The sequence below is a fragment of the Culex pipiens genome, chromosome 3 (genome assembly GCF_016801865.2).
Source record: "Culex pipiens pallens isolate TS chromosome 3, TS_CPP_V2, whole genome shotgun sequence".
In the NCBI taxonomy this organism is placed as follows: Eukaryota; Metazoa; Arthropoda; class Insecta; order Diptera; family Culicidae; genus Culex; species Culex pipiens.
The window spans coordinates 8,080,966-8,107,104 of NC_068939.1; the positions used below are offsets into that span (position 1 = coordinate 8,080,966).

The 26,139-nt window shown below is 42.7% G+C and overlaps 2 protein-coding genes and 1 pseudogene across 3 annotated transcripts in view; 2 read left to right on the top strand and 1 right to left on the bottom strand.

Annotated features, from left to right (window-relative positions):
- LOC120426683 (breast cancer anti-estrogen resistance protein 1) overlaps positions 1-26,139 on the bottom strand; it is a 122,218-nt gene that overhangs the window by 12,821 nt on the left and 83,258 nt on the right. For both annotated transcript variants that reach the window (XM_039591461.2, XM_039591469.2), the window contains exon 3: positions 14,234-14,494. In XM_039591461.2, coding sequence (XP_039447395.1) covers positions 14,234-14,494 — 261 coding nt within the window. The remainder of the gene's footprint in view (positions 1-14,233; positions 14,495-26,139) is intronic.
- LOC120426710 (protein transport protein Sec31A-like) lies at positions 21,554-24,197 on the top strand (annotated as a pseudogene).
- LOC120426699 (uncharacterized) lies at positions 24,427-25,390 on the top strand. The gene is made up of 2 exons (XM_039591480.2): positions 24,427-24,565; positions 24,624-25,390. Exon 2 carries the CDS (start codon positions 24,659-24,661, stop codon positions 25,121-25,123), a length of 465 nt encoding a protein of 154 aa, XP_039447414.1. The 5' UTR covers positions 24,427-24,565; positions 24,624-24,658; the 3' UTR covers positions 25,124-25,390.

Sequence of the window (26,139 nt, forward strand, 5' to 3'; positions counted from 1 at the left end):
TTAAGAATTTTAAGAATTTTAAGAATTTTAAGAATTTTAAGAATTTTAAGAATTTTAAGAATTTTAAGAATTTAAGAATTTTAAGAATTTTAAGAATTTTAAGAATTTTAAGAATTTAAGAATTTTAAGAATTTTAAGAATTTAAGAATTTTAAGAATTTAAGAATTTTAAGAATTTTAAGAATTTTAAGAATTTTAAGAATTTTAAGAATTTTAAGAATTTTAAGAATTTTAAGAATTTTAAGAATTTTAAGAATTTTAAGAATTTTAAGAATTTAAGAATTTTAAGAATTTTAAGAATTTAAGAATTTAAGAATTTTAAGAATTTTAAGAATTTTAAGAATTTTAAGAATTTTAAGAATTTAAGAATTTTAAGAATTTTAAGAATTTTAAGAATTTTAAGAATTTTAAGAATTTTAAGAATTTTAAGAATTTTAAGAATTTTAAGAATTTAAGAATTTAAGAATTTTAAGAATTTTAAGAATTTTAAGAATTTTAAGAATTTTAAGAATTTTAAGAATTTTAAGAATTTTAAGAATTTTAAGAATTTAAGAATTTAAGAATTTAAGAATTTAAGAATTTAAGAATTTAAGAATTTTAAGAATTTTAAGAATTTTAAGAATTTTAAGAATTTAAGAATTTAAGAATTTTAAGAATTTAAGAATTTTAAAAATTGTAAGAATTTTAAGAACTTTGAAGAAATTTTAAGAATTTTAAGAATTTTAAGAATTTTAAGAATTTTAAGAATTTTAAGAATTTAAGAATTTTAAGAATTTTAAGAATTTTAAGAATTTTAAGAATTTTAAGAATTTTAAGAATTTTAAGAATTTTAAGAATTTAAGAATTTTAAGAATTTTAAGAATTTTAAGAATTTTAAGAATTTTAAGAATTTTAAGAATTTTAAGAATTTTAAGAATTTTAAGAATTTTAAGAATTTTAAGAATTTTAAGAATTTTAAGAATTTTAAGAATTTTAAGAATTTTAAGAATTTTAAGAATTTTAAGAATTTTAAGAATTTTAAGAATTTTAAGAATTTTAAGAATTTTAAGAATTTAAGAATTTTAAGAATTTTAAGAATTTTAAGAATTTAAGAATTTAAGAATTTAAGAATTTAAGAATTTAAGAATTTAAGAATTTAAGAATTTAAGAATTTAAGAATTTTAAGAATTTTAAGAATTTTAAGAATTTTAAGAATTTTAAGAATTTTAAGAATTTTAAGAATTTTAAGAATTTTAAGAATTTTAAGAATTTTAAGAATTTAAGAATTTTAAGAATTTAAGAATTTTAAGAATTTTAAGAATTTTAAGAATTTTAAGAATTTTAAGAATTTTAAGAATTTTAAGAATTTTAAGAATTTTAAGAATTTTAAGAATTTTAAGAATTTTAAGAATTTTAAGAATTTTAAGAATTTTAAGAATTTAAGAATTTTAAGAATTTTAAGAATTTTAAGAATTTTAAGAATTTTAAGAATTTTAAGAATTTTAAGAATTTAAGAATTTTAAGAATTTTAAGAATTTTAAGAATTTTAAGAATTTTAAGAATTTTAAGAATTTTAAGAATTTTAAGAATTTTAAGAATTTTAAGAATTTTAAGAATTTTAAGAATTTTAAGAATTTTAAGAATTTAAGAATTTTAAGAATTTTAAGAATTTTAAGAATTTTAAGAATTTTAAGAATTTTAAGAATTTTAAGAATTTTAAGAATTTTAAGAATTTTAAGAATTTTAAGAATTTTAAGAATTTTAAGAATTTTAAGAATTTTAAGAATTTTAAGAATTTTAAGAATTTTAAGAATTTAAGAATTTTAAGAATTTTAAGAATTTTAAGAATTTTAAGAATTTTAAGAATTTTAAGAATTTTAAGAATTTTAAGAATTTTAAGAATTTTAAGAATTCTAAAAATTTTAAGAATTTTAAGAATTTTAAGAATTTTAAGAATTTTAAGAATTTTAAGAATTTTAAGAATTTTAAGAATTTTAAGAATTTTAAGAATTTTAAGAATTTTAAGAATTTTAAGAATTTTAAGAATTTTAAGAATTTTAAGAATTTTAAGAATTTTAAGAATTTTAAGAATTTTAAGAATTTTAAGAATTTTAAGAATTTTAAGAATTTTAAGAATTTTAAGAATTTTAAGAATTTTAAGAATTTTAAGAAATTTACGAATTTTAAGAATTTTAAGAATTTTAAGAATTTTAAGAATTTTAAGAATTTTAAGAATTTCAAGAATTTAAGAATTTAAGAATTTTAGGAATTGTTTAATTATTTTTGTATTTTAGTTTTTGGCCAGAGCGATTAATCTCATGTGGCATTTTTGACACAAAAAAATGAGGTCACAATCAAATCCCCAATAAATGACCACTCAAATCAGGAGATGAAAGATATCGCCTTGTCCACTTCCCCCCACCCAAAACCCAGAGTTATTAAAATATTAATAAAATTGATGGCTGCACTCGAAGAAATGGCAGCTCGACCACCAATCATCTCAAAAGGATCAACCAAAAAAAGAAGCCAGAGGAAATAAATGGTTCATCAGGATTCAGCAAACATCGTCCCCCCAAATACATACACAATGAAAATGTAATAATCATAAAAAGATTAGACGACAGCTAGACCGGAATAAATGTAGGTCGATCCCGACGGTGACAGACACCCAAGACGTCAGCCAGACAGTCTTCCGGAAGCTGTGTCTGTACAAGGGTTGGAGTAGAATGTCGAGGGAGTGGGGACTTTCACTAAATTTATTTACTCCTCGGCAAATATATATAGATCATACGAGAGAGGGGAGTAGATTCCCACTTTTTTGAGGGTAATAAAATTCACCAATATTGGATGGGTTTTACTGATGGAAGGCCGGATGCTGGCAGGGGTGGGAACAAGAGTGGGATGATTTATCTGAAACCAAATTATGGAATATTGATCAGCTGAAATGGTCGATTTTGCGGGAAAGATTGTACAGAAGTAATATGGCACGTTCGGGACGAGCTGTGGAAGTGTTCCTCCGCATATTGGGAGCATATTTTGGCCATTCAGAGCTGTTGAAATAAGGTGGGAAGGTTTCTAAAAAAGGTGGGAGTGGAAAAAGTGGCAGACAGTATTTGCAATAAAACAGAAGTCGTAAATCAAAGATGATTTATTGTTCATGAATGGGTTTTTGCAAATTAAAAAAAAAACTGGAATAATAATCCACAAAAAGTTGAATCAAACCTAAAACGGCAATGTCGTACCCCTCGTGCAATAATATCAAATTGACAGCGTTATTAGAGTTCTGTAAAAATACAAAGTGTAAACAAATAGTCCATCCTGTTCACGTCAGCTGATGTTTGCATTAGAAATGAGAAGGATGCACTTTTTGTTAGCCCATTGACATTGTTTTCTTAGACATAAACATGCACGAGGGATGGGACACTGTTATTAAAATTCAACTTTTAATTTCAATGAACTGTTGACTATTTTAATCACCATCAGGAAGTGACAGTCGTGGCTAGGCTCTGACAAGAGTGTGTCAACTGGACAAACTCCTCGCTCTTATTTACATTTGGCAAGATTGCTAGGGGCTGGACACCATTTAAGTGATTCCCCACTCCACCCTACCCAGCTGACGTTTCAGCTTATGTCAGCCAAAAAAAACCCGGCAACTTCTCGGTTTCTGGATCACCGCACGAACAAAGCTCCATAAAAGCTTGCTCAAATGTGCCCGAAATAATGGAATTTGCATTTTAATATCGCGCGGTACCCGGTCCTAATCCCTCCACCACGGCATACTTGGACCGACATGTACCGAAGTGAATTGCGACACTTGTCGCGAGCTCTCAGCATGACATTCGCGCTTATCTGCTGCGGTATCAAACACGCTGTGTTTCGTCGACGACGACGACTCCCCTAATGTCATCAGTGTCATCATTCGTTTTGTAGCGCCAAGAAAATTATTGCCACCGGAGAGAAAAAGTCGCAACAAAGACGCCAACTAAGCGGACGAGATGCGAACCCTCCGATATGAAGGGGGAGGGGGAGGTCGCGTGGAATTTAATGTCATACAAGCAGATTTTGCTGTCTTCTGCCCTGCCTTTCGGCGGCACCGACAATAGTGCAAGCAAATGCATAAATTGTGCATTATGCAAATTCTCAGGACTGATGCCGGGGCCATAAAACCATGTCTCGACGAGACCTTTTTTTGCTACGAACTCTCTCGGTGGTGTGGGAAAGGAGTTGAAAACGGTACCGCTCGATTGGTCGCCAGGATTGGTCGCCCCGAGTCGACAGAAGCAGCTTCTGTCACACAATCTGATGCTGCTACTTGGTTGGAAATTTATTTCAATGTTGACGCGCTGTACGACATGTCCGATCGCGATTGAGCGAAATTTAAATCGCTCACAGCAGTAACCCTGAGGAAGCGCGGCCGAAACGTTGCGCCACAGACTTGTCAGACTGAGTGCTCGACGAATAACATTTGAAGTTTCATCTGACAGCTCTGTGGTCGCGCCACCAGCGCCTCCTTTGTGCAGCGGTACGCGCAAACACTCAAGTTTGCAAGTCAAATTTTTAACATTATTTGGCGAAAATGTAATTCACTTTGCGATTTTTTCCCCCCACTCGCAAAAGTCAATCAGCACATCATTAGCGAGATTCAGATAACGCAGGGCGATGTGTGTGCAGATTTGCGCCGAGGGGAGAGACAGTCTCCACGGCGGCGAATATGCAAATGTTTGACGTTCAACTTTTTTATCGACTGCAAAAAGTTGATTTCCCGCATTTTATGCCGAAAAAGGGAGGAAAATTTGGTTATTTTCCCTCGGTTGCGATGCCACCAGTTGAGGGTAAACACATGCCAGTGTGTTGGGGGTTGGTAAATGACTTCAGGGCATGATGAAGCGCGATTTTGAGGTTAGTTTTCCAGATGATAAGAGTTTGAAGAGTATTTAACGTTAAAAATTGATGAAAAAAGTTTGTTGAAATAGTTTCCCATCTGTTCACCTGTGCCATCCGATCGAAGTCATCAATACCATTATCAAACCCATTCGAAGTTGCTCAAACTCAAATATGGTCAAAACCGGCCCCGCGCGGCAACGGTATATCGGTAGCAAACACACCGGTTCAAATCCATAAGCAGAACTTGTCCACTCCTTTCGTGACACAAAGTCTGCTGTGGTCATCGGCGGGATTGTCCCGACAACTTTTGTCCTGCGCATCGCCAAGCTGTCTTGTTGGCTTTCCAAAACCGATGGTCAAACGACAATTATGGGCAAAAGATCCGGCCGGAATGATACCGGGGAAATCTTTGTGGAAAAGGGAACCGGGAGTGAGTCATGTATGGTTCGAAATGTGAGGCACCTTTTTTTCCGAGGAGCAGTAAGTTAAGTTTTTTATGAAGAAAATGCTATTTTTATCACGTACGCCAGGTACGCAGATGTTATGAAATTTTTCATGAATCTTTCAAGAAAATTTGACACATATAGTTTGTAAGATTTGCCGCTAGGTAGCGATGCTGTTGTAATTTTAATTTTCTTGATTTATTTTGACTTTATTTACTGTCTTATTGCCTTAAATAGCTTATATTCAAAAGACTAATTACTTTTCACCCAAAATCATACATCATTTCCCCGTTCTCGCCAGCACACATCAGATTAATTGACTTAATTTGAATTTACAAACTTACTCCGCTGCGGGAGTCATTTCGGTTGGTTTACGTTTACGATCCCCGAAACTTTGCCTTGGAGAGAACCTGTTGGTTGGTTGGTCCCCCTACCAAAAAACTCTCATAAGCCACAAGTAATTTAAAGACAAGAACTTTGAGGTGGAAGCCCACTGTGAGAGGGGGATCAAGGGGCAAGTCACTGCGCGAGTTGAGAATTACTTTTCCCTGTTGGGGAGAGATTTGTTTTTTTTCTTGCACCGCCATATTGTGGCAACGGAATGGGGCAAAGTTTTTCCGAGTTTGTTTATTTGCATAAATGTAGGAGTGATGTTTGGTGTGCGTGACGACAGCGCGGTGTCTACATTTGGGCGAGAGTTTCTTACAAATTTACTTACGTTTCATGTTGGAACTTGTTGGATGACTCACCTAAAAAATAGAGAAGAGAAATGTAAATTTCAAGTCTTATTAGTAATTTTAAAATATTTTTTTAATCACTCCCACCGCCAGACAGAAATTTCTATTAAAAAATTCATACAAAAAAGCGTCCCAAACAAAATTAGATTAAATCGAGTCCAACTTCAAGGGGCGAAGCCCATCACCCCCTCGATGGACATTTATAAAGGTCCTGCCCTCCTGTACATTATTGCTACAATGTTTACGGTTTGAAAAAAAATGAGGCGCCCCGTAAAAAAGCGCACGATTTAATCCGATTGACATTTTTTTACTGTCATGTTTACCGTTCGCGAACCCATCCGAGCGAAAATGGCAAAATAATGGCCGGCCGGAAACGGCAAGCGGATCTCCGGCCACAACAGTTAACCACAGACAAGCGGGCGTGAAAGCTCGAAAAATTAGGCCACGCGCGAACCCTAAAAAAAATGTTAAGTCTGTTTGTTTGAGATTTCGCGATAAAAATAACAACAAGAATGTTTACAAAGCGTTTTGTATTTTAATTGAAAATGTTTCCAGCGCGTTGAAGCGTGCCGGGTTGAAAAACGATGTGGGAACATGCCCATTACGGCGTTGCATCGATAGTTTTGACACGCGATTGCATCGCACTGATTGACAGGTGGTTTGACAGATCGTTGACAGAATAGTTACCCGAAAACAGAAAACCGCTGTGCACTGCAACAAATCAAGTTGGCCCTGGTTGTAACCGTTTTAAAAATTCACATCAAAGTTCACATCAGCCAATTATTGTGCAACTTTTGTGCAACTCTCTGTACGCGGCGAAGAAAAAAAGTGAAAAATCGTGTCAATCCATCACTGTGGGTCGGGTCCGTAAATGCCGCCACAAAGCGCGCGCGGATTTGACGGAGGAAAATAAATCTTAATCAAATTAGAATTTTGTGTCATGTCGCGCGCTTGCAAACCTGCTGGCTTCGCGGCGGCGGCGGCCGCAATCTGATGGATTATTTGTTCCAGCGAAGCCTATTAGAGCCGGTTACCGGAGGGGTTTCCAGCTACCGTAACACTGGGCTCTTTGAGAGTAACTTGGAAATTTTTGCCTTTAATCCTTGCTAAAAGTAGACTCTATTTTGACGTTTGAGTAAATGTTTGACAGATCGAAAGTGTCAAATCATTGACGTTCTACGGTAACATCAACATAAAATCAACGCGGTAGCCTTCTTATTACCATGGAGACGATCGGAGTAGGCCACTCTACCTTATTGTAGCCGGACAAAAACGAGCCTACTTAGTTCCAGCATCGCAGCAGGGCTGAACGGCGACAGACCAGAACCGTTTAGTTTGTTGTGATTAAGTTTTTGTCCGAGAGAGCTCACCGGTCGCGCGAAGCAAAACAAACTTGTTTATCGTTATCCGAACGGTGACGCGACGCTGCAAAAAGGTCTCCACAACCAGTTCCACACTGTCAGCGGAGATTGTTTTTTTTCCAGTCCCGGGGATTAAGAGGGACCGCGTAACGAACCTTCTGGGTAGGTTGCGTGCCCCGGTTGTCACGCTCTTCGGTTATCAACTTCAAGAGTAGAGTTTACCGGCTAGAAGAGTGAGTGTTTTAATGAGTTGCGCGGCTTGGTAGACAGGTTGAGTGATGTCCAGCCCTAGTTTTGCGCGTCGCGTCGATCGTAAGGGTGACAGAAGAAAGCTTGGGATTTGCCGCGTGGAGACAAGTAGGCGAGCGGTTACGCTCCTGATGGACGTGCCGGAATCTGGCGATAAGATTGATCTAGTTGATTGTTATCTTGGGTAGAGCTGGAAGACCGTGAAATCAGTTCAAGTGCTTCGGAACTGGTTTCCAGATTGATTAAAAGGTAAGGGAAAGAAGTGTTGTGACGATACAAGAAAATTAGATACATGAGGGACAAATCAAGTAAAACTCATGGCCAACTAAAATTCCAACGCAAACGTCAAACGACAATTCAAGAAAATTCAAAACGTAATCAAACAAGACAAGACAAATTCATAGCCTACTGCAGATGAAAATCCTGCAATTTAAAAACCAAAGTCCATAAAAAGAATCTAAAGTGATTTCAATTATTCTTCCGCACAAAGAGCACCAAGACCATAATGTTCTGGGCCTCATTCTCGGTCCGTTTCGTTCCGCTTCATTGGCGAGAAACCCCCCGAAGGCATCTCGGAGGTGGTGCGAAATAGATCTCATAAATTTCAATTTGCGTACGCCCCCTCCTCGGCCGGTAGTTACCACACCTCCAGGATCCAATATTCATGTTGCAAATATTATGCAAATTTATTGTGCCAATGAAAACCTGGCCCCCGGCGTGGGCGTCAGCGGCTAATGTTACTCCGTCGTCGACCCTCTGGTTATTGGCATGGCCATATTGACTTTTATGACCCGGTCCAAGAGAGGGGGACGGACTCGGGACAATTCCGGTACGCAAAGTTCGGAGGTAGCTTTATTGCTTTTGCAAATTTTTACTGTCAAACTTTTGCAGTGATTTAATTTGCTGGGTCAGTGATTTAAAATAACATTTCGTGATGAGGTTACGGCAGCAACTTTAGTTTCAAAATCTACACTGCTTGCCGAGTGGCGCTGCAGTCAGTGATAGGTGTCAACGTAGTACATCTAGCAACCACGTGGCGGCGCTAGTGTTCCTTCATCGTTGTTATTGTTTCAGCTAAATTATTCAAATTTCTACATCATTATGACTTATTTTCGCTGCCAGTCGTTAAAATCGACATAAAAGCTGCCTGACATTTCCGTCAACCCATAACATCGCAAAATGTGAATCCCAACACGCCCACACGGCCGCACAGAAATAGATTCCGCGTGAATAACCCGCAAGATAAAAGCTCGCTGGATTAAAGTATCACTTCCAGAGTTCTCGCACAAAATGAAGCCTTGCTGCAGCGGATGACGTGATTGCCGCAGGAGTCATCATCGCGCGTCTGCGATGACGTTGAACTCCACGAGCCAAACCATCTGTCACCGGCAGAGTGACGTAAGCGCAAGGAAACAGACAGCACCTGTGATGCCTACGGCGAATTCAAGCGAAAACTGGTTCCACCGCGGACGAATTGTGCAGTGATTGGCACTTTAACACGATGCATTTTTCTGTGGGCTACCACGAAGAATGCATGCGGCTCAAGGTGATCAGCTGGTGCGAAAGATCACGGGCAACCTGGCTAGCGCGGAGTGGTGATCGATTTAAGCTCTTTTGACAGGTGGGACGGTGGCGCCGTCACGTGGCGAATAGCATCCTTAAGCGATTGTTTCGAGTAGAACGTCTGTTAAGTCTGTGTTTTTTTTTGACAGCTCAAGTAGCAACTATTCACACCAGGGTGTGTTGGTGTCGCCTTTCAAATTAAATGTTGCCAAACTCTTGATCAAAACCAGATGATTCCCTTAAATGAGTCATGCTGCAGACAACAAATTAGCATATTATCTTCCCTTGAAAATCGCAAACCCACTCACATTGACCAACAACAAGCCTCGTTGTAGCGGCCAATCTCGGAACCTGTCAAATTTCGCGCCCAAACGTGCTTCAAACGCCCATCCAGAGCAAGAGTGCGGTGAACAAGTGTTTCACGCCAGCATTATGCAAAAAAGTGGCGAGAAGGCGAAAAATAAATCTGCGGTGTTAAATTTCAAATTTGCTCCCAATAAAAGTGGACTTTATTTTTTCGCAAGAGACCACATTTCATAATTGACCGCGGTGGCGCGAACCAGACACCGCACGAACCGGGGCAGGTTCAGCAAAACCGTTGCAACTTGCGGTTTGGCAGGGTGGCTACTTGATTTTGGCTTTCTCACTACACGCTCATTTAAAATCACTCAGATTTAACTCTGATCAGAGTAAAAATCTCTCAAATCTGACGTTTGACTTAAAACTCACTCCAGAGTTGACGATAGTTTCCACTACTCACCACCAGAGGCGTGTTCGATTTTAAGAGAATAACCATAATTTAGTCAAGTAGCCCCCATGTCCTAGTCATTGCATGTACTTTTCAGCATAGTTATTCCAGATTGTGTGGGTTTCATTCAGAGTTTTACACCTTTGAGCTCACCTACTTTGGTCAATATTTCACTCCACATTCAAAGCCTGCTCCCAGGGAACGATTCTAACCTCAAACTTCGAACTCGATTTTTGCACGTACCTTCAATAAGTAACTTTGCAATTTCTGCTACACACCTAAGTGGATATTTTTATCTCGAATCTGCCATAAAGCAAACGAAATGGAATAATCTCACACTTTACCGAAACGAAGCCCCAACGCCCCCCTTACGCCTTACATAAATTCTTCACGTGACTGGAATTGCTTTCGATTGATCGGAGCAATATACCTTCTCCGCCATCAGGCACCCAACCAGCTAGAAGACTGCTGGCAATTGGTCTTTTTTTCTGTTGGGACGTGGTTCATTGAGTTCCCACAACCGCAACCAACCGACTTCTAAGAACTAGAAAGCAACTAGCAAGTTGGAAAAATTGCAACTGCTTTTGCTTCTTTGAGGTTTGAGTTCGATTTGGAAAAGGTGCTTCAAGTTTTGCAATGAATAATAATTTTTCTCTGGAATTTTTAGTTGCTTCCGCTTGATTAAACTTGTGATGAATTCAAATTTACTGTGATTAAGTTTGATTCTCTGTGGTAAACACAACGCAGTAGGGCTGGCCACTGTGTTAGATGAGACTAAGGATGTCTCCTTATTAAGTTTAGAGCCTCCTGGTGGCGAGTAGCAAATTATTGATAAAGTCAATTTTTTGACGGATTTTATTATCTTGTGCTAAACAAATTTCGAAAACTGTGAGTTTTAAATAATGAAGATAACCAAAATAATGAGTTCTAAACAAAGAAATTAAAAAAAAAACACTGCTCTCTAAAAAATTTTGAGCACACTCTAGTGGCGGGTAGCAAAATCATTTCTTTAAATTTGCGTTTTTCATGGGTCGCACCAATTTTCAATTCCAAGTCACGAAGTCACTTATTCAGATCATTTTCTCCAGATGGGGAGCAAACCGATGAAAATTGAACTTTGCCGACCCCTTTCTTTTCGATTTGATTAAACTTGTCTCCTTATTACCTTGAGAGCCTTCTGGCGGCGAGTAGCAACTTCTTGATTGAAACCAAATTTTGAACGTTTTTCTAGCTCTCAAAATACATTATAGGGTTAGTTTTCGAATATTTAAACTTTTACACAATTTCGACAAACTCAAGCAATTAGTTCTACATAATGAAATATGAAAAAAAACACGAATCTTCAACGTTTTGAGCACACTCTAGTGGCGAGCAGTGAAACTATTTCATTAGATTTGTTACGTCTTCAAGAGTCACCCCCCTTTTCAAAAACAAGTCATGAAGTCACTTATTCTGATCATTTTCTCCCTACAAATAGCTGCTCAATTTTTGAGAACCACCAGATGGAGAGCAAACCGATGAAAATTGAACTTTTCCACCCTCTTTTTCGATAAAGGAGGGCAGTTTCCGCCAAAGTTTCCCATTTTCAACGACACTACAAGTGCCATCCCGGAGCATGATGGCGCTTCTTCTTCCCTAAATTGAAACAAGCAAACCTGCCCCAAGTGGGATGACGTTGCGGGAAGAAGTTCAATTAAGGGACGGCGACGCGCGATCGTTTAGTGTCATAAAAGTTAATAAAGGTTTATTAAACTGCGATATCGCGCGGGGGTGCAGTAAATTTCAATAGAAAAGCGTGTACGTGCCACACGAGTAGTTGATGGGATTTTGATTGGAAATGATACGATGGAAAATTCTTTAAAAAATCAAACAAAATCAAATGAAAATTTTTATTCAGATTATTATTTCCAATTTTATGTTTTTTTTTGCAATAAAAGCGTAACGTACTTTATGAATGACGCCTAAGTAAAGCAGGTATTAGACAATGAAAAACAAACAAACAAACTCGAACTTGACAGTTTGGCAGTTTGCCTGCTTTGTTAGCAGAAAAGTCAACCTACATAAATTTGGCGTTTTTTGCGAGTTTGGCAAACTGTCAAACACGAAAAAGTGCGAGTTTGTTTGACATAGTCTAACACCTGCTTAAGGTAAAACAAAAAAAATGAACTTATAGAAATTACTTTTTGATTCCATTCCATGAAAGTCTCATAAATTTTTTTTTTTTCCACACAATAACGAACTAAAAGCTTTCCATGCAAATGGGGCCAAACCTCTTTGTACACATCTGAAAAGGCAAGAAGGAAACATCTAGTGACCCATTCCCGGAGGCAACAAAAGCGAAACATGTGCCACCAAGGCCAACCAAGATTCCATTACTGTTGAGAGCTGGTTGAACAGAAGTTGCACAATTGTTGCAAATGCAAAAATGCTTGTATTTTTTCGTTTTTCGAAAAATACAAAGTTTTTTTTTACTGTTCGACAAAGCAACCAAAGTAACAGACTATTGGCTCAAGCAGAGTCTCGGTCCGAAACTTCAAACACGAACAAAAGCAGCGAACCGAAGATTGGCAATGACGTTTTGGAATTTTGACAGTTTGGAACGCATGAATTACCCCATTATCGGTTTCCCGCATGGGTGATGTAGAAATTGTTGCACATGGCTGAAGTTGGGAATTTGGCAACTTATTTTAATTTATGCTAAATTTCAAAATTTAAACACGAATCTACAGCGAGTCTATGTGAAAACTAAAGATACACTAAAGGCACGATGATTTGATGTGCAAACTTGATCAGAATCGCGATAAAGAGGTTTAAATTGAAAAAATAATAATAAAACAAATTCTGGTCTAGAATTTCACGAAATTTTGTCTGTTTTGTAAAACTTAATGTTATTGCACAATGGTTATAGATTTTTTTACAAAAAAGGAAATTTTTTGGTTCGTCCACAAACAATCTCATGTTTGTAAACAAACGACGCCATATTGCCAATGTTGTTCGGTAGCTCATATCAGGCCATCGCCGGGGCCCTGGGCTCAAGTCAGTTTAGCGCCTGGTTTAAGAAGTCAAGCCCCTTAAAACCAGCCTCCGAGGATTGTCACAAAAGGAGAAAAGCCAGGCAAAAAACAGCACCCAAACAAAACAAAACCAAAAGGACCTAAGTGCATACATGTGTGCCCGCGCACGTAAGTGTCCTATATCCTGCCCTGAAGAAGAAGAAGAAAAAAGGACATCCAACGAACGAAGATTTATGGGTGCTGACTTCTTGAGAATGTCCCCGATCCTGAGGGCCTATCTTCTTCCCTTCTTTTTGTGGGTCAACAACAATTCGATGAAGCACCGTCGTAAATTTGAACTGCAATCAGGCTTTTCTAAAGAACGTATGGTCAAGCTGTCGTAATGGTTATCGCAAAAATGGGCCCCTTGGAAAAGTGTTTGCGCCGTCCTACATGGATTGGAATGGATGCCTTTTGATAGGGATGAGGCAGCTGAGGCAGAAGCAGAGAGAGGCTGTTTCTTTTGATAGAGGAGGGCTCAATTAGACGGCCCCTAAAAGAGCAGATGCAGAAACGGGCACTTGAGTGGTATCGCAATGAGGGGGTCGTAAAATAACTTTTACTCCGCTTTGAAACAGTTTGAATAAAAGTGATTTCAAGCAGATGATAGCAAGGCTTTCGGCTTTTGAATAGAGCCAATATGGAATTGAGATGTCTGCCGGAATCGCCAGCTTGAAGTCCACCCTTCAGAAAAGGTGGTAAGCCCAGATTACATCTCATATTAATTCTTGCCAAATATCGAGCATAGAATGGTTTGAAAGATGGCAGCACTGCTGTTAAACTATCTAATGTCAAATGTCAAGCGAATGTCAGATCTTCAAAACCGACGTCGCACTCAAATAAAAAATTGATTGAATCACCCCTCGGTAAGATTGGTGAGCTGTCAAAAGATTGATGGTGATTCAAAGAAAATAACTTCGGTGGTCAGACGCCAGCTCAAGACGCCAAACTGTTGAACGGGGGGTGATGCAATGGTTGGTGTCTTTGCAAGCATTCTATGGTCAGAACTTCACCGGCTTCCAGTAAGCAAAGTAAGTACGGTAATGGCTCATTCGCAGCTCCTCCGAGGACGGAATCAGTGATGAGCTGCACCGAGAACTTCTACCAACTTCGAAAAAAGTTCATTCATAATCCCCAAATGTATAATTAAAATCTATCCCCTGGCCATCGCCGCGTCCGGGACGTGACCGTCCTGTCAACTAGCCTCTTCCTCTTACCTTGTTGGGATTAATGTGCCAGGATCTCCGCTTTCCCTGCTGCTGCGGAGTCGTCTGATGGTTCTTTGGTCCTCCTCCTCCACCGCCGCCGTACGATATCGACGAAGCGGTGGAGGTGTTTTCGTAGATTTCACTCGGGATTGGACTGTTGAGGTTCGTCCCGGGACCAATCGACGGACATGGTGAGGACGCCGGTGACAACGTAAAGCAGCCGGAATCGTGCGGCTGGATGATTTTCAGTCGGTTGCCAGGACAAATGCCCTGAAATGGAGAGGAGAAATTGCGGATTAGAGATATTAGCTTCATGAATAACCCCCCGTTCAGATGTCAAAATAGTCGCGCTAGCAACACTGCGTTTTCAAGACATTAGAATATATATTGAAAGTCACCCTCAAAGAACCGAGTTTGATAATGTCTGTCTAATCCAATAAAACTCCCATTTCGTAATTGGCTGTTTCTTATTCACGCTTCAAATTGTGCGTGTAATCAGGTTTCTTCCCCGGAAACTTTGGCCAAGGACACCAGTGTCGATAATCTGGCTAATTTATTTGTCTGCCCTTTAGGCATCGCAGCCGGTTTGTGTCATCCTTCCCTTTTCCGCGCACCAAAATCGTTGATGTGAAGCCAATAAAAAACTTTTCTCTGCACCGAGGGCAAGGGCCGTAAAATATCCTGTCGCTTATCGGCCCCAAATAAACCTTGAGGTGGGTTCCGGCCGGGGAATGACTTTCCCTTTTTGGCGTTACGTTGTCCCGGTCCCGGTACAAGGTCACGAATTTAGTCAATGAGTTGGGCGAGGAAAATGCGACGCATTTGGCATCTTGTCGACGATTAGATCCGTCTATACGACCTTCAGGGTAGAATGAGAAAGTCACGCGATAGAATTCCTCAAAGTTAAAGTGGTATTCAACAAAATGTAATTCGGGTAAATTTTTCAGCGCCTCCGACTACGACCTTAACTCCAGATCCGATTCCGACTCCTTAGCATTGCTTAAGAGCAACTTAAGAGCGAGTTTCTTCCAGCTGAGGGGTGATGCATAGAATTTCCCTGTTTGCAGAACGAACTGTCAAATGCGTTGTCCAGGGTTGGCAACTCCCCGCCAACTTGTCGATCCTGCCCACGTGGTCGCGGTTCATCCATCACGCAAACCCTACTAAATGGAAAAACTTCTCACCCCTTAATGAATACAAATTACTTTACCGCGTCGTCAGATATAAAGTGTCTGACAGATTCCCGGGTACGTGCGTGATACGAAGAACTAGGGCCAGAATCAATCTTAATTTCCAGCAACTCCCTCCCCCTCTCATTTCACACGTCAACACCGTCTGACGGTCTGGAATTTCGTTGGTGAAGAAGCGCGGGGCAGAATCAATTTGAAACAAACAACACGCACGAATAAATACGTCAAAATTAATTTACACGCTGGCACCACCCTTCGTTGCTCCCCTCTCCAAGGCTGTCAGTCATAGGAGGCGATGGGTTTCCAGAAATCGATGGCTTAAAGGGAGTTTTTCTTTTCGGATTCCGAGCAATCCAAGCAATCGAAATGATACCGTCGAAGGAGCGGCAGATTGGATTGTTGACGTGGGTTCGTACAAGTGACGGAATATAGATGGCGCGCACTCCGTATCACTGGTACCAGGAAGCTGTCAGACGTGTATCGCTTTACGCTTGGTTGCGTTTTAGAGTGTGTGGGAAACAATTTGAATAACTGATAACTTAATTTTAGCATTTCGACAAATTGGTTTGACGGGAATTAGCATGCGTGTGGTGGGTCCGTCTGGTTGAAGTTTTTGATACGCTGTTGGGTGGCCTTGAGATATCTTTTGGGGAAGCAGTGTATGTTTGAATCGATCTTTCAATCGAAGAGATTTTTCGCTATCAAGTTTTGTTTGTTTGAATAACCCCCCGTTTTCCATCACTGCAATTGTTTTGATCGAATTGACAATAGCAATCTATGACATTCAGTGTTGCCAATTTATAACTTTTTAATCTTTTAAAACAAGGGGTGGTTCAAAATTATTATTGTAAATGTCAAATCGATTTAATTTTTACTTGAAGGGCTTTTCACTTGTTATTGCTTAACGAAGTGCAAGTGGCAACAATATTTTTATTGATTCCACCTCAACCAAAAAACCATTAAAACAAGTCCAATAACAAAGCTCAACAAGGTGATAAAAAATCAATAATCATTAGGGGTCTCAACGGGAAAGTGACCATAAAAGCCATTATGCTGATTCGGCCGGAATGGGACCATAAAAATGTAATTTTTCTGAAAAATGCATCCACTCAAACCTGCTAGCTGCGCGAGGCGATGTCTTGATGAATTTGTCCGGTGATTTTGTTTTATTGTTTAATGTGGGACATTTTTATGCTCCGGTGGACATGGGTCCGGAGAACCACAAATTATGGTCAGCGCGCGGCACTGAAAAAGTGTTACACATTAAACCAACACCCGATGATGATCTGGACGGTGAAAGTGACCCAGAGGCTGGCTTGAGGTGGCGTTTGATATCTTAATAATTTGCGGTTACCAAATTAATGGGGGACCCCGGTCGGGGTCTATTCGTGGCCCAAGGGGGCGTTCATCAGGTCGATTGATACCTTATAGTGCGGACTTGGCCCAGTGTTGGATTGTGCAATTTTGTTGTGGATGTTATGTAAATGATAATTGCCGGTGGGCATGAAGATTAAGATGTTATGTTGGCTGGAGAGCCGGTCTATGATTATGAAATTTGCAGGTTTTACCAGTCAGAAGAGCGATGTGTTATAAGACAATCTAAAATATGATTCTTTTTTTACAAACAAAGGGTGATACGTGAAATTTTAAAGTTGCGCCAGTGCTGCCAGCTTAAAGCGACCCTCTCGAAACATAACCTACAAATATTCTTGCGGTTAACTCAGAGCAATCTTATCGTCGCCACATCTTCCGCCAAGCCCTTTGCATTATTTCACAGATCAATGGTTTCATCTTGAGCACGGGATGTCTTCCGCAAGGACATTTGCAGTCTCCAAGACCATCGGACCCACTCATGGATGAAATTGTTGGGGCAAATAGTCCCAAAATCTGACTGCAACTGACAAAGCTTGCTCATTTGTGGGATAAAGGGGGCTGCCAGAGACAATCGAAAAGGGTTTTGCGGAAACTTTGCCGTTCGATACTGTCCCGCAATAATTCTGGGATGTCTACTTTTGCTGACAGCGGTGCTCGGGAAGGAAAAGTTTTCCGGGCTATCGGCAACAAGACATAAATTGGCCTCGGTCAACAACACGCACGCATCGATGAAATTGGGCAACTGGAAACGGATTCTGGTGAAAGTGGGACAGAACGTTTCCGTTTGTCAGCAAAATTGTTTCCGAGTTTCGAGAGTAGATTGTGCCATAAAAGTATGAATATGGAATTGAAACAACGGAGCTTGGGAAATATTGCTGGGAAATCGATTTACACGGTTACTGAAAATCGCACTTTTGGGAGTTCAGAAATCGCACTTTTGACAGTTCGCTTAAACGAACTCAAAAAAGTGTGATTTCGCGAACTCGAAAAACTGTGAAAATTACCAAAAAACGAGTTCAGTTAAGCGAACTCCCAAAAGTGCGATTTTGGACTTAGCGAATTTTTTGAAATTCGTTTGAAACGTTTCGTCCTAAATGTTTTTGTTTAGTTATTTTTTGTGCTCCGGAGTTAGGAGTTGGATTTCAGGTAAGTAAAACGGACGGATTTTTGGTGGCGAAAAGGGTCGGTCTGGACTGGTACTGGACAAGGTTTTGCAAGAGGAATCTGTCCACCGGTGGACGGATTACCTACCGATGTTGGCGAAAAGGTTTTGCAAGAGGAATCCGTCCGCCGGTGGACGGATTACCTGCCAATGTTGGCGAAAAGGTTCCGTCCACCGGTGGACGGATTACGGCACAAGGTTTTGCTAGAGGAATCCGTCCGCCGGTGGACGGATTACCTGCCAATGTTGGCGAAAAGGTTCCGTCCACCGGTGGACGGATTACGGCACAAGGTTTTGCTAGAGGAATCCGTCTGCCGGTAGACGGATTGCCTGCCAATGTTGGGGAATAGGTTTTGCAAGAGGAATCCGTCCGCCGGTGGACGGATTACCTGCCAATGTTGGCGAAAAGGTTCCGTCCACCGGTGGACGGATTACGGCACAAGGTTTTGCTAGAGGAATCCGTCCGCCGGTGGACGGATTACCTGCCAATGTTGGCGAAAAGGTTCCGTCCACCGGTGGACGGATTACGGCACAAGGTTTTGCTAGAGGAATCCGTCTGCCGGTAGACGGATTGCCTGCCAATGTTGGGGAATAGGTTTTGCAAGAGGAATCCGTCCGCCGGTGGACGGATTACCTGCCAATGTTGGCGAAAAGGTTCCGTCCACCGGTGGACGGATTACGGCACAAGGTTTTGCTAGAGGAATCCGTCCGCCGGTGGACGGATTACCTGCCAATGTTGGCGAAAAGGTTCCGTCCACCGGTGGACGGATTACGGCACAAGGTTTTGCTAGAGGAATCCGTCTGCCGGTAGACGGATTACCTGCCAATGTTGGGGAATAGGTTTTGCAAGAGGAATCCGTCCGTCGGTGGACGGATTACCTGCCGAAGTTGGCGAAAAGGTTCCGTCCACCGGCGGACGGATTACTGGACAAGGTTTTGCAAGAGGAATCCGTCCGCCGGTGGACGGATTACTGGACAAGGTTTTGCAAGAGGAATCCGTCCCCTAGTGGACGGATTACCTCCCAATGTTGGCGAAAGGTTCCGTCCACCGGCGGACGGATTACTGGACAAGGTTTTTCAAGAGGAATCCGTCCACCGGTGGATTAATCGCCTTCCGCCGGTTTAGCAAGAGAATTCTTTCCAACGGTGGACAGGTTTCGGCAAAGATGGGAAGAGCTATCGGATAGGCGTTGGATGGATTTTTATGGTTTAAACTAAGTTTGACTTTTATTTTTATGATATTTCAGAAAAATACGAATACTCTGCAAGACTCACTTCCCGAAGATCTTTTCGATTCCAGCATGAATGTGCCTTGGGCCAGACTGGCCCGAACGACAACATCGCCGCATCACAGGTTTGCGACGGGGTTCGCTGAACCGTCCCGTCCTTTCGTATTAATTTTATCACCAGCTGCGATGGATCCCTCGTCCCTACCAAGTACGCGTTCCGGATTCGACAACCCTCAAACTGGTGAAACTTATTCTTGATAAAGCTTATCTGTAACTAACCTTTTGTTTTTAGGTCAACTCGGACAATCCCGGAAAAAACATCTACCGCACACAATCTAGACACGTTCCCCGGAATGGACAGCATCGGGCACGAGCCGGTTCACCCGTTCGCAGGACAGCCGCAGTTCACCTGCAACGATCTGAAGCGACCACCCAAGTGGTTGAAGCGACCAACGGGAACGTGTCTGGGGTGAGTCGCCATCATAAACTTCCACAAAATAAAACCTAAAATTTTCAACCCCTCACAGTTCGGCGGCAAGCTGGTCACGTTCAACGGAACGAGTCGCACCGCACCATGGTCACGTACCTGTTGGTGATGCTGTACCGCTGTATGTGCACCCGGAACTACGCCGAGTAGCGAGCCAGCTGGACCGCGGACAGTGAAAACGAGCAGGAACCAAATTAGCAACATCGCGTCTTGGAAGGCGTTGCCATCCAGGTCAACAACCACCGCGTCGGGGAACAGTTCCTGTTTACAAGGTCACTTTAAAATTTGGGACGTGACGAATGGCGAACTGATGGCGGAAATCCACCGTAACAACTACTTTGACATGCAACGCAAGGAGGGCCAACGATCGCCAACGGGACCTGTGCTGATCAAAGGCAAACCCTCCAACACGAACATCACCAGAATGCAGGAAATCTACCCCGAACAGTACCCCACGAGCTTCGCCTACAGGCTGAAAATGAAGCTTCAGTTCAAGAACCGAAATCCGGCAAGGATCCGTCCCTCTTTGACTTTGCTTCACAGTACGTGAAGGTGTTTACCAGCGATCCGGCGAACTCACAGAAACGACTCAGCAATGGCGGATTGTGAGCGGAGCTCCGAAACCGCTTCCTCTCGTCTTCCGGTCTAAACACGATGCGACCACCGTGCAGCTGCGACAAAACCGCAACGAAGAAACGTCCCAACGACCTAGCAGCAGTACGGCGCGCAAGAAATCCTTCCAAACCTCGCCGATCTGGTGTCTGGACTTTCTGGATAATCTCATCGTGATCGGGTGCGCCGACGGGCGGCTCGAGTTCTGGGACGGCACCACCGGCAACTTGAAGGTAAGCTCGTAGATCTCAAGTCGTGTTGGCAGCTAACTGAGGTGCGTTTGTTACAGGGCATCTACGAGACGGAGCACACCCCCAACAACGGGGTCACCAACATCAAGCTGACCGGGGACAAGGTTGTGGCGGCCCGTAGACCCTGAGTCTACGGTCGGCAGATCGACTGGGGATTTACGTCCGCGTACCGGCGCAGTAAGTTTTATCAACTCAATTGTCCAAGGATCATTTTAACATCTTCCAAAATTTCCAGCGCACATTCGCACCGGTTCGGCGGGTACACGCTTACCAAATAAAACCCAAATAATGGTAATTATCATGATTTTTGGAGTTCAACTCGGATAACACTTTTTTTGGTAAAGTGGGTCGAACTGGCAAAATCATGATTTTCATGATTTGCCGAGTTCGAGCTGGGGAAATATTTCACAGGTTTAGAGGTTGCCTATCTTGGGGCGATTTTTGATTTTTCTTTTGGGATTGAAATGAAAACTAAGTTTAAAATAAATTAACAACACGGCGTTATTTTTATTTTATTATTTTAATCGACTTCTTTAATGCTGCACCGGACAGGATCGCTTGTCTCCGCCGATTGTTAGGTTCGGTGACAAATGCCGGAAGCACGATGACGACAACAGGCGAGTTCCGGTTACCAGTTCCACTTCCTGTGTGTAGTTAAGCCCAAGCGAAGCACGATTCTGCTGCTGGTGGCCTGCTTGACCATGCTCAGGATTTTTTCCTGCTCGTACTCGCGCATCTTGCGGTTGTCCTCGGCCGAGGTCACATCCAGCTCCAGGCTTCGGCGGCTCGAACGGGCCATGACACGAGATCGGCCCGCAGTGACCGTACCGGAATACCTTCACCGTGTGGTCCTTGCTACAGATCATGACGGTTTCGCCGGCCACCTCCCGACACGTCTCCGGCATCTGGGGGCCCTGCTGGTGAAACTTCAGGATGCAGCGCAGCTCCTCCTCCGAGGCGTGATGAACGCTGGTCGGACCGTTCGGCTGCTGGAACATGCTTAAGCTACACGGTTACTGAAAATCGCACTTTTGGGAGTTCAGAAATCGCACTTTTGACAGTTCGCTTAAACGAACTCAAAAAAGTGTGATTTCGCGAACTCGAAAAACTGTGAAAATTACCAAAAAACGAGTTCAGTTAAGCGAACTCCCAAAAGTGCGATTTTGGACTTAGCGAATTTTTTGAAATTCGTTTGAAACGTTTCGTCCTAAATGTTTTTGTTTAGTTATTTTTTGTGCTCCGGAGTTAGGAGTTGGATTTCAGGTAAGTAAAACGGACGGATTTTTGGTGGCGAAAAGGGTCGGTCTGGACTGGTACTGGACAAGGTTTTGCAAGAGGAATCTGTCCACCGGTGGACGGATTACCTACCGATGTTGGCGAAAAGGTTTTGCAAGAGGAATCCGTCCGCCGGTGGACGGATTACCTGCCAATGTTGGCGAAAAGGTTCCGTCCACCGGTGGACGGATTACGGCACAAGGTTTTGCTAGAGGAATCCGTCCGCCGGTGGACGGATTACCTGCCAATGTTGGCGAAAAGGTTCCGTCCACCGGTGGACGGATTACGGCACAAGGTTTTGCTAGAGGAATCCGTCTGCCGGTAGACGGATTGCCTGCCAATGTTGGGGAATAGGTTTTGCAAGAGGAATCCGTCCGCCGGTGGACGGATTACCTGCCAATGTTGGCGAAAAGGTTCCGTCCACCGGTGGACGGATTACGGCACAAGGTTTTGCTAGAGGAATCCGTCCGCCGGTGGACGGATTACCTGCCAATGTTGGCGAAAAGGTTCCGTCCACCGGTGGACGGATTACGGCACAAGGTTTTGCTAGAGGAATCCGTCTGCCGGTAGACGGATTGCCTGCCAATGTTGGGGAATAGGTTTTGCAAGAGGAATCCGTCCGCCGGTGGACGGATTACCTGCCAATGTTGGCGAAAAGGTTCCGTCCACCGGTGGACGGATTACGGCACAAGGTTTTGCTAGAGGAATCCGTCCGCCGGTGGACGGATTACCTGCCAATGTTGGCGAAAAGGTTCCGTCCACCGGTGGACGGATTACGGCACAAGGTTTTGCTAGAGGAATCCGTCTGCCGGTAGACGGATTACCTGCCAATGTTGGGGAATAGGTTTTGCAAGAGGAATCCGTCCGTCGGTGGACGGATTACCTGCCGAAGTTGGCGAAAAGGTTCCGTCCACCGGCGGACGGATTACTGGACAAGGTTTTGCAAGAGGAATCCGTCCGCCGGTGGACGGATTACTGGACAAGGTTTTGCAAGAGGAATCCGTCCCCTAGTGGACGGATTACCTCCCAATGTTGGCGAAAGGTTCCGTCCACCGGCGGACGGATTACTGGACAAGGTTTTTCAAGAGGAATCCGTCCACCGGTGGATTAATCGCCTTCCGCCGGTTTAGCAAGAGAATTCTTTCCAACGGTGGACAGGTTTCGGCAAAGATGGGAAGAGCTATCGGATAGGCGTTGGATGGATTTTTATGGTTTAAACTAAGTTTGACTTTTATTTTTATGATATTTCAGCAAAATACGAATACTCTGCAAGACTCACTTCCCGAAGATCTTTTCGATTCCAGCATGAATGTGCCTTGGGCCAAACTGGCCCGAACGACAACATCGCCGCATCACAGGTTTGCGACGGGGTTCGCTGAACCGTCCCGTCCTTTCGTATTAATTTTATCACCAGCTGCGATGGATCCCTCGTCCCTACCAAGTACGCGTTCCGGATTCGACAACCCTCAAACTGGTGAAACTTATTCTTGATAAAGGTTATCTGTAACTAACCTTTTGTTTTTAGGTCAACTCGGACAATCCCGGAAAAAACATCTACCGCACACAATCTAGACACGTTCCCCGGAATGGACAGCATCGGGCACGAGCCGGTTCACCCGTTCGCAGGACAGCCGCAGTTCACCTGCAACGATCTGAAGCGACCACCCAAGTGGTTAAAGCGACCAACGGGAACGTGCTTTGGGGTGAGTCGCCATCATAAACTTCCACAAAATAAAACCTAAAATTTTCAACCCCTCACAGTTCGGCGGCAAGCTGGTCACGTTCAACGGAACGAGTCGCACCGCACCATGGTCACGTACCTGTTGGTGATGCTGTACCGCTGTATGTGCACCCGGAACTACGCCGAGTAGCGAGCCAGCTGGACCGCGGACAGTGAAAACGAGCAGGAACCAAATTAGCAACATCGCGTCTTGGAAGGCGTTGCCATCCAGGTCAACAACCACCGCGTCGGGGAACAGTTCCTGTTTACAAGGTCACTTTAAAATTTGGGACGTGACGAATGGCGAACTGATGGCGGAAATCCACCGTAACAACTACTTTGACATGCAACGCAAGGAGGGCCAACGATCGCCAACGGGACCTGTGCTGATCAAAGGCAAACCCTCCAACACGAACATCACCAGAATGCAGGAAATCTACCCCGAACAGTACCCCACGAGCTTCGCCTACAGGCTGAAAATGAAGCTTCAGTTCAAGAACCGAAATCCGGCAAGGATCCGTCCCTCTTTGACTTTGCTTCACAGTACGTGAAGGTGTTTACCAGCGATCCGGCGAACTCACAGAAACGACTCAGCAATGGCGGATTGTGAGCGGAGCTCCGAAACCGCTTCCTCTCGTCTTCCGGTCTAAACACGATGCGACCACCGTGCAGCTGCGACAAAACCGCAACGAAGAAACGTCCCAACGACCTAGCAGCAGTACGGCGCGCAAGAAATCCTTCCAAACCTCGCCGATCTGGTGTCTGGACTTTCTGGATAATCTCATCGTGATCGGGTGCGCCGACGGGCGGCTCGAGTTCTGGGACGGCACCACCGGCAACTTGAAGGTAAGCTCGTAGATCTCAAGTCGTGTTGGCAGCTAACTGAGGTGCGTTTGTTTCAGGGCATCTACGAGACGGAGCACACCCCCAACAACGGGGTCACCAACATCAAGCTGACCGGGGACAAGGTTGTGGCGGCCCGTAGACCCTGAGTCTACGGTCGGCAGATCGACTGGGGATTTACGTCCGCGTACCGGCGCAGTAAGTTTTATCAACTCAATTGTCCAAGGATCATTTTAACATCTTCCAAAATTTCCAGCGCACATTCGCACCGGTTCGGCGGGTAGCTTAAGCATGTTCCAGCAGCCGAACGGTCCGACCAGCGTTCATCACGCCTCGGAGGAGGAGCTGCGCTGCATCCTGAAGTTTCACCAGCAGGGCCCCCAGATGCCGGAGACGTGTCGGGAGGTGGCCGGCGAAACCGTCATGATCTGTAGCAAGGACCACACGGTGAAGATGTTCCGGCACGGTCACTGCGGGCCGATCTCGTGTCATGGCCCGTTCGAGCCGCCGAAGCCTGGAGCTGGATGTGACCTCGGCCGAGGACAACCGCAAGATGCGCGAGTACGAGCAGGAAAAAATCCTGAGCATGGTCGAGCAGGCCACCAGCAGCAGAATCGTGCTTCGCTTGGGCTTAACTACACACAGGGAGTGGAACTGGTAACCGGAACTCGCCTGTTGCCGTCATCGTGCTTCCGGCATTTGTCACCGAACCTAAAAATCGGCGGAGACAAGCGATCCTGTCCGGTGCAGCATTAAAGAAGTCGATTAAAATAATAAAATAAAAATAACGCCGTGTTGTTAATTTATTTTAAACTTAGTTTTCATTTCAATCCCAAAAGAGAAATCAAAAAGCGCCCCTAGATAGGCAACCTCTAAACCTGTGAAATATTTCCCCAGCTCGAACTCGGCAAATCATGAAAATCATGATTTTGCCAGTTCGACCCACTTTACCAAAAAAAGTGTTATCCGAGTTGAACTCCAAAAATCATGATAATTACCATTATTTGGGTTTTATTTGGTAAGCGTGTAGAAACACTAAAAAATATTATTTTTGCGAGGGGTGATTCACAACAATCTGTCAGGTTGATTGCAGTGATACCAGTTTCAATGAACATAATGTCAGAAGATTTATTAAGAACAGGATTTATTTGTATTGTTATAGTTCATAAAAGCTATATTACTGTCGAGGGGTGATCCATGAAAATATATCAAGATAGTTAATTTATTTCAAATTTATAATTTATTTAGAACAGGTTGAACCTTCTATTGCTTCTTGGGCAAAATGGTCTAACTGCTGTCGAGGGGTGATTCAAAACTGTTAAAATGATTACAGTGTTGGCAATTTTGCTGAAAATATTTTGAGATAGTTTTTCTAGTGTACTTTTCAATACAAAAAAATTCACTAATTCTCCAGCGTACCATCATTTTGCGTTCATTTGTCCCAAAAGGACAACGTCAGCAAGAACCGTTCCGCGCGCCATAATAAAATATATTTATTTCCATTCTCTCGCACTGAAAAACAAAACCCACAATCGGCACATAAAAATTGCTCACAAATATTCTGCGGGACGAGCAACCCCCCCTGGACGACATCCTCTCCAGTTACCTCAGGGGTGGAAAAAAGGTCGTAAACAAGGGCCCAAAACAATCGGCCCTTTTGGCTGGTGTTGCGTTCTAGGTTAGATTTCCGCAGTGGCTGAACGGGAAGCGATGGCTTTTCAATTTTATACGAGAGACTCTCGAGTTGATCAAGATTGGAAGCTGTCGAGGGA